The sequence below is a fragment of the Cucumis melo genome, chromosome 9, assembly GCF_025177605.1.
Source record: "Cucumis melo cultivar AY chromosome 9, USDA_Cmelo_AY_1.0, whole genome shotgun sequence".
In the NCBI taxonomy this organism is placed as follows: domain Eukaryota; kingdom Viridiplantae; phylum Streptophyta; class Magnoliopsida; order Cucurbitales; family Cucurbitaceae; genus Cucumis; species Cucumis melo.
Genome location: NC_066865.1, coordinates 21,449,613 through 21,458,646, shown reverse-complemented (window position 1 = coordinate 21,458,646; position 9,034 = coordinate 21,449,613). Strand labels below are relative to the sequence as shown.

The following is a 9,034-nucleotide window of genomic DNA, read 5'->3' as shown; positions in this document are numbered from 1 at the left end:
TGAGTTCAATGCATGATGACCACCTACGTAGGAATTAATTTCTTATGAGTTTTTTTGACACTCAAATGCTATAAAGTAAGGACGTTGTTGATCAATATTCACAGATATAAAAAAAAAAATTCTATAAAAGATAACTATTAATTTAAAATTATACATTAGTGATTTCAAAAAAAAAAAAAAAAAGAACTATTAATTAAACATTATAAATTAGTGATTTCAAAATCGTATTTAAAAACATTTTAGTATTTTATTTTTGACACAAAAGAAAAAGAAAAAAAAGAAAAATCCTTTGGAATTTGGCCCGATATGTCTATTAGCATTCGGGCCTCTAAGTCCACTGATATTAATACAAAAAAACCCTACCTTTCTTCTTCCCACCTCTTATAATCCTCCCCAGCTGAAATAACCTACCTCAGCCGTACCCGCCGCCCTTTGCTCCGGTACTCTTCTCCACCCCCATTTCCGTTCCCCTTCCCCTTCCCCTTCCCATGCTGTTTACCTTACTTCTTCCTCTTAGTTTTGGAATTTTTGTTTTCAGGTAGTAAGTAAGTAAGCAAACATGGCGTATGCAGCAATGAAGCCTACGAAGCCTGGTTTGGAGGACGCACAAGAGCAGATCCACAAGATTAGGATTACTCTTTCCTCCAAGAATGTGAAGAACCTTGAAAAGGGTATCTCCTTGTACCTCTATTTTGAAGCAAATTGGAATTTTCTTTTATCTAATGTTGCATTCGAACTCATATGTTGTTTTTTTTTTTTGTAAATTGTTTCTGAAATATAGTGGTTCTTCCTCATTTGCTTTGTGATTGCTGTTGTTGTTTGTAATTCGTTGGCTTTTTCACTTTTCACGTTCTTCTCGATTTTTAACGTGTTAGTTATTGCTTTGTTATTTATTTTTCAAATGAACTTCTGATGGTTGCTCTGGGAGAGTCATCCATGATTCACGAATGCGGTCGAAGCCTTTTGATGGGCTTTGACTTAACTCAACAACAATGGTTTTTTGTGGCCTTAATTTCTGTGTTTCTACAAATAATTGAAAATTTATTTGTTGGTGCCTTCAGTTCAATTCTTATGGTTTACTTTGTTTTTTAAATCAACAGTTTGTGCTGATTTGGTTCGGGGTGCCAAAGACAAGAGACTGAGGGTTAAGGGACCTGTGAGGATGCCAACTAAAGTCCTCCACATCACCACAAGGAAATCTCCCTGCGGTGAAGGTACTTGTGAATCAATGCCTTATTTTAAGATTTAACTGTAAGCCTGATTATGGAATCCTCTATTTGATTGTTAGTAATTGTGAATCAATGCCTTATTTTAAGATTTAACTGTAAGCCTGATTATGGAATCCTCTATTTGATTGTTAGTAATTGTTACCCTGGATCAATCCCTCAACTGATTTTTCCCTTACATCTCTCTTTTCCCATCATCCATTTGTATTTATATATTTGCCTATCTGCGATTATCATTGGTGGTTTTAGTTAAATCTTCATGCATCATGGTATGTTGATCTTGACACCTTGTGTTTTAGTGTTTCAATCCTGTTATCTCCGTATCCTTCCTCCGTGTGTACAACCCTTAGACCGGCTCATTGCTATTCATAAATTTGTGTCCATTGTCAAAATAGTGTTAAAACTGAATCAATATTTGACTCTTCAATTCTAGAAAATTGTTTGGATTCGTACTTTGACGAGTTTCCCCACAAAATTTTTAGTTTATCATTCATATTCACATTAATATTCAACAGAAAATTGGTTAAGGATCTTATTACTTTATGTTCCAGGTACCAACACATGGGACAGATTTGAACTTCGTGTCCACAAACGGGTCATCGACCTCTTTAGCTCTGCTGACGTTGTTAAGCAGATCACCTCGATCACCATCGAACCCGGTGTTGAGGTTGAAGTCACAATTGCCGATTGATGTGTCCCATATTTCTGAAGTTCTTAAATCCACTTCATCGTAGTTATCTAGAGTTCTATATACTCTGTGTGCCTGCGCTATTTCAATCTCAAATGTTAAGGTTAATGCGTTATCCATTTTTGTCATAATTTTGAAGTTCATAACTAATTCCGAGAGCAAAATTTTTGTCTCCTGTCATTTCGTTTTGGAATTTTTTTTTTTACTTAGATGAAAAGTTAGAATATAATTCCATGATCTGTATTCTGCTTTTATGCCCCTTGTGTTTTAATGTGGATGGTCTTTCCATATCCATTTATTTTGATTGCCAATGCTTCGATTTGTATTATGCATTTTGCCATTTTGCTCTTCTTTTATTCTGTTTCCATCGAATTTTGGTATCATGTTGTATTTACTTGTGAAATAAGCTTAAGCTTAATTTTGATTATTCTAATATCTTTGTCCATTTTCAAAGTGTTTTTGTTTTAGAAGACATTTTATTGGAAATGTATTTTGATTCTAAAATGAAATTCCACCTTATGGTTTAAATTGATTTACTATAATTTAAGGTTTTAATCAATATAATGACTAGTTTTAGATTTTACTTTAATTGAACTTGCGCACATGCTCTCACCGTTTTATTTTACTTTAAAGTCCATGATTCAGTTTATGATATTTAGAAAATAGTTCTGAATGATTGTTGAGTTAATAACAATCGATTGTTATTTGGTTGATAAAAAATGAGAAAACATTGAGGTAACAAATCTCGAATTTTTCTACTGCATAATCTAAAACTACAAATAAATTACATGTAATAAGAGAACATTGTATATATATATATATATATATATATATATATATATATATATATATATATAAGAAAAATGCCTCCAAAAGTGGGAAAAGAACTTCCATGGCTCCTATGTACTTTCCATTCTCACTATCCATTCACATAGTGTAGAATTCACTTCTTCTGGTAGCTCATCATGTGGGCAATGTCCTGAAAGTTTGATAATATAAGAAATCAAAGTTAGAAATAGGAAAACATGATATTACAATAGCCCAAATAGTTAAAACATGTATTCTTCATCAAATATTTTCACTTACCAGCATTCAATTCCTTGATCATAACCCAAGCACAATGCTCTTTAAGCTTCCCCAGTAGAGACTTGGAGTTGTAGATAGGATCTTTCATTCCCTGTTAAATACAAATTTTATGGATGGGGTTTCTTCCTACTAAATTGTTTTCCTTTTTGTAACTAAATATAGTTACATGGTCTAATCCATTTATTTTTAAATTTGTGACAATTTAGTTAGCTCAAACCTTAATATGTAAAAATTTAATTCATATCGTAAATTTTTCTATCAAAATTAAGTGTCGTATTTCATTATGTAACAACTACCAACTTAAATATGACACTTAATTTTAATAGAAATTTTCAGGTTTATGTTGATAAAAAATAACCTACATCTATGAAAAATTGCCTCGTAAATTATTATACTAAACTGACAACTCTTCTAAAACAAAGGTATTAATTTAAAATAACGAAAGTATTCCAATCAAAATAGAACTTAACTATTTGAAGTGCATTAACTTCGACTAAAGAGTCAATAGTTCAAATTCCTACTCTACAATAATAAAATGATCATTGAACTTGAAAATCGTAATTGCAAAATAATAGGGTAAAAGCTATTGTTTTACCTGGATGATAAGAACCCTTCCCTCCAATCTTTCCAACAGATAATTAAGTGGAACCGTAAGATCAAAGCTGAAAATACTTTCTAGAAGCACCAGGCCACCAGGATCCTTGGACTTTTTATTATCCGTTAAGGTGATCTTTGATGCCAAAACGTATACAACATGTAATGAAAAGTGAAACTGATATAATTTCTATACATAAAAACAAGAACATAGCGAAAAGGATACAGCTCTTAGCATCTCATTGACAAGCCAATCATCAGCTCTATCTGTTCTCTGCACAGCAAATAATGTTGGAAACTTCTTAAGTTCTATAACTTATAATATATATGGATAATAAAATACAAGGAAATAGTAAAAGATTGGAGCATGAGTTCACATACAGTAGGATAGCAATTCTTCAGTATGTCCTTGGTTTTCAGTCTTAAGTAAGATAGAAGGAGTCGAGCACCCAGCCACGCAGCAATAGAAACCTGTCTATCCTATATTTCAATACAACAATAAGTGAAAGTTAGGAATCAGGTTTGACAAATATGTAATTTAGTAAATATAATATGTATCATAATTTTTTTTAGGAGAAAGAATTAAATATATGAATTCGAGATTGATAATACATACAATCTTATTCCAGTAGATCTAGTTCATGTTGCAACATACTTCTTTATGAGAAAATTTTACTATTATTTAGACTAGAGCTTTATTTGCTATTATTTAGGTTACCTTTTCTATTATTGACACCTTTTCTTTTATTTTCATTCATAACTTTCAAAATGACTATTTTAGCACCCATTGTTCCAAGAAATAATTAATTAACTCATTGCAATTATTAATTCTGTTGCAAAACCCCCCAACGACGTCATGGAATAAAAAAAAAAAAAACTGAAATTAAATGAAAACAGCAAAACTACGGATGCATAGGAATTTATGTGGAAAGCTCCAAGATGGGAGAATAATAACTACAGTCCACGAAATCCACCGAGTATTACAATTACACAATTTTCTCTCTACTTACAAGAATATTCTCTCAAAGATTTAGTACCAATCAAACTCTATTTTCTACTCTCAAACTAAATGAGGATAAAACTAGAGTTAGCATAGCCAAATTTGAGATGTTTCCAATTGAGAAGAATTGAAACCAAAGTCTTGGTTTCTAATATATTAATTAAAGATGATTCTACCTAACAAGAAAGATGGGCTTCAGAACTCTGTAAAGAATAATTTATGTTTTTTTTGTAAGAGAAATCAAGCAAAAAGGCTCCAATTTATGTTCTAATATCCACTCACCTGATACACAATCGTATTAATATAGCACATAACTAGTGAATGTTAACTGGCAAAGATGAAATTAATAATATTGAAAAACACCTTTTTTAATGGCAAAAAAGAATATCCAGGAATTACACTGCCAGCACTATTGATGAGAACAATGGATTCGACCAAAGCGGGCCAAAGACAAGCGACAATGGCGACAATATAACCTGAAAAGCAAGCAAGCAAACTTCCTCGATAGTGTTATAAGAAAGAAGTTATGAGAGTTATTAAAAATAAATCTAGTAGGTTTATACATACCACCAATTGAATTTCCAACAAGATGTACTGGTCTACCCACGACTTCAACAATAAAATCTCTAAGAAATTCAGCCCACATTTGTTCACTATACACTATGTTTGGCTTTTCTGACCTCCCAAATCCCAACATCGTTACAGCCCAAACTTGCTTTCCACCTTCAGCAATGCCATGTATATTGTCTCGGTAATGTTCCAAAAAAGCACCAAAACCATGGACCAAAAGAATGGCAGGGCCGTCACATCCAACAACTGTGTACTGAAAAGGGGCCTTTCTTGAGGGAAATGGGCATTACATATATCGCCAGAGCTTTTCAGAGAATATACCAACCGAAACAACTTTTTTTTTTTTCTTTAAGAACAATTGGAAAGCACAAAGTCTCAAGCAATCAAAAGTTCAAAGGATAACAAAGATACTGAATTCTCAAAAGCTTTTAACTTCTTTTCCCATTTTATGGAACCAACCTGAACAAGAAAGCCATTCCATCTCCAATTCCGATAAGAATGACTTCCCAATCGTCTTCCTTTGCTCTTCAGACCCATAAGCCAATACCACTGTGTAGTGAAAATCAAATGAGAAACTAACGATACTTTTATATTTTAATTCATCTATAAATGTAAAGCTTCATTCGGTTAGGCCAACTTTTAGAACCAACCAATCAAATAGAAGTGCATTTAGAAATTTTGAGCAAGTGAGGTACCTCTGAGGAGAGAACAGCATCAACTGCTGCAGCAACAGTGCGTGCAGAGTACCCAAAAGGAGATAGGAACCCAGCATTTCTTTCCTTTTCATACTTGACGGCTTCATAATGCACTTTCCTTTTAGAAACTATTCCCAGATGAATGGCAGGACCAAAGAGTTTGATAAAGGAGGCTCCATCTCGACTTTCAGAGTTGCGTACCATTTCATGTAATCTGCATAAAACATAGACCTCAGTGAATTATAAAATTTAGTTGAAACAAACATGAATGCCTTGAGATTTTCGTTTTCATTATAAAAAGGAAATGAGAACAGAACAAGAATAAGAATGCTCTGTGCTTAGTTCTCAGCTGTGATGACTAAGGTTTGCAAATTTACAAATTTGAATCAATTGTAGCGGAATGATGGGCCAACAAAAGATATCAATACGAGAAAGGAAAGAAATATGATGGTTGCAAATCCTTTAGCACTTAGATAAGAATCTGAACTTAAGTTCTCTCTGTCTTATTTTTTCAACCTTCTTTCCTAGGTAGATAGTGAATAGGAGTAAGAGAGAAATATGAACACCTACACTTGCCAATCATCTCGAGACGTTCCCTCGTTGTATCTTATGTATGCAGCTAAGGCATTCAACACACCTTCTGTACCTCCCATCATGAAGTTCTTTCCTCTTTGTGTAGAAAAAATTGAATTCCCCATTCTCTCTGTCCTGAATTCTCTCGAACTGGGATTGTTTTCATTGCTTCCTCTCTTAGAGAATTTCGCCCGAACCATAGCTTCAGCTGTTGTATTCTTGATTGAATCCCATTCATCACTTGGTTCGTTCAATCGAGTACTATTCATAAATTCCTTCAAGGCATCAAATGTGGGCATGGTACCTAATGATTTTATAACAACATATCATACAAATGAAAGATACTTTATCATGAATGCTATTCTCGTTCTCCAAAAAAATGAAAAACGTACCCCAGTCCAATTCCATCTCCAAGCAGGGTAATGTTGGAGAAGAGAGTGGACAAGTTACAGGAAGTTGAAGCTTCTTAAACTCATCGTATGATTCAGGTATAGCCTCAACGCTCTGATAAATACAGCACTAGTGTATGAAGATCAACAAGTGAAAAGCAGAAAAATGAAGAAGATGATTGGAGTAAAATGGAAAGACCTTTATATCATAAAATGGCGTCCTCCAAATTGTTAGATCAGGACTCCGAATCAAAGTGGACAAGGTCTGAGATACATCGTCCATCAACAAACACAATTCATACTCAACTTCTTCCTCAACAAAAACATGGGTAGCTTTAACCTGTTCAAAACCTTGAAATTGAATTCAAAAAACAAAAACACAAATTACACAAATGGCTCTTGAGAAATAATCCTTAAATTAAGCCCCAAATCACAATTATATACCCTAGAAAAATGAACCGTCATCACACCTGAACAACAAGCTCACGAAGTACAGATTCCGCATCTCCAAACTTGATTAACAAATCCAAACCCCGATCCCTGAGAGAATACCTGAGGGATTCCAATGCAAGAAGAAGAATCTCAAGCATTTCATCAGAAAACCCTACATATACATTAAACTTGATTCATCATGTGATGACATTTGTATTTGTTACGAATTCGTCATACATAAAAAGAAAAAGAGAATTAACAAATATTTACGTGGTTCAATAGCTAGCAGTCACACTAAACACTTCTATTAGAGAGAATGCTACAAAATACAAAATAACGACATATCTAGGCCGTAACAGATTCAAGACATTCAAACAGTATCTACATTGCTATTAAATAAATCCAAAGTAGAGAGAGAGAGAGATTACGTGAAAGAATGCGAGAATCGAAGATGTAAAGAGGGATAAGAGAGGGGAAGTGGGAGGAGGCGGCATGGAGCGCAGGATGATCGTGGATTCTAAGGTCATGTTTGAGCCAAAGAACAGCGAGGGGTCCGGTGATGGGGTTTGGAGAAGAATGAGTTGTGGCCAGAAACTGAGAAGAACGACGACGACGGGGAGTAGGTGGAGGAGGGAAGTAGGGAAAAAAAGAAGGGGAGAAATTGAAGATGGACATGGAAATGGAGAAGAAGAAGAAGAAGAAGAAGAAGAAGAAGAAGAAGAAGAAGAAGAAGAAGAAGATGCGGATTTCGCGAGTGTTTGTGGAAGGAAGGAGAAGGTGAAGGTGAAGGCTTGTTGGGATTTTTCCGTTGAAAATTGTGGCGCGGATTCATTCTTTTTTCTTACGAACAAAGCTGATGCTTTTCCAGCCAGCCACGTGGCAAACCTATATATATATATATATTAATTGTATTTTTCAATTTAATGTTGATAAAAATATCAATGAGTCTCTATGTTGATAGATAGTTTTAGTGTAATTATAAAAACAAAACTTAAAAAGATGTTTAAATTGATAAATAAACATGGTAGCTATAGATATTTTATTTTAAGTGATAAAACTTCACATTTTTTTATAATTGATAAATTCTTTTTGATATTCTTTCTTCTAAATTCTCATTGTTATTTCTACTTTTTATTTCGAATGAATTACTTTAGCCATTTTAAAATTAGAATCAGGTTTATTTCTTTGCCGATTGAAAAAAAAAAATGAAGAATGGTAATGAATAGTAAAAAAAAATGAATTTTTGTTTAATTTCGTAAATAGTTTCAATATTTTTTTTATAATCACCGATTATTTTTTTTCTTAGCATATTTTAAAATAGAAAAAGCAAGATATTAGAGTCTATTTTTTAGGAGGTATATATACCATCAGTTGAATCGATTTTGATTGGTTTTCAATAAAAACAAATTCGAACTAGGTTTTTTTTAAACGAAAACTATTTGTCTAATTTTTTTAATCGAAAACCATTGATCGATATGAATTGTTTTTCTATATCACATCTGATATATACCATATAATAAATACAAAAGTTATATAATAAAATAATAAAAAATTGTAAAAATAGATAAAATATTTAAACTTCATACACAAATTAATAAATTTTGTTTTTTATAATTTGGTTTGATGAAGTGTAAATAATTTATCAACTTTTTTATTTTAGAAAAATCCCTAAAATAAATTAGTACATGGAAATCGTAAAAACAAACCTTTGATGAAATATTTACGAATCAAATGTAAGATTTTATATTTGATTTTATTATAAGAAAGGTAAATAATTTATC

General features: G+C 32.7%; 2 protein-coding genes across 3 annotated transcripts; one reads left to right on the top strand and one right to left on the bottom strand.

Annotated features, from left to right (window-relative positions):
• Positions 1–272: 272 nt before the first annotated feature.
• On the top strand, positions 273–2,094 carry LOC103504663 (40S ribosomal protein S20-2). 2 transcript variants are annotated; one of them, XM_008469045.3, is made up of 4 exons: positions 273–440; positions 539–671; positions 1,101–1,214; positions 1,778–2,094. In XM_008469045.3, the coding sequence occupies exons 2-4, from the start codon at positions 560–562 to the stop codon at positions 1,915–1,917; spliced, it is 366 nt and encodes a 121-aa protein (XP_008467267.1). In that variant the 5' UTR covers positions 273–440; positions 539–559; the 3' UTR covers positions 1,918–2,094. The 2 variants fall into 2 exon arrangements, with proteins under 2 accessions (XP_008467267.1, XP_016903425.1); XM_017047936.2 differs by having other exon boundaries at positions 321–440; positions 518–671.
• A 496-nt stretch (positions 2,095–2,590) lies between these two features.
• On the bottom strand, positions 2,591–7,985 carry LOC103483047 (uncharacterized). Its single transcript, XM_051089760.1, has 14 exons — positions 7,682–7,985; positions 7,292–7,425; positions 7,021–7,161; positions 6,825–6,936; positions 6,430–6,736; positions 5,860–6,073; positions 5,624–5,713; positions 5,162–5,417; positions 4,958–5,070; positions 3,976–4,074; positions 3,821–3,868; positions 3,596–3,706; positions 3,001–3,091; positions 2,591–2,893 (listed from the first exon to the last, which is right to left on the bottom strand). The coding sequence occupies exons 1-14, from the start codon at positions 7,926–7,928 to the stop codon at positions 2,814–2,816; spliced, it is 2,043 nt and encodes a 680-aa protein (XP_050945717.1). The 5' UTR covers positions 7,929–7,985; the 3' UTR covers positions 2,591–2,813.
• Positions 7,986–9,034: the final 1,049 nt, after the last annotated feature.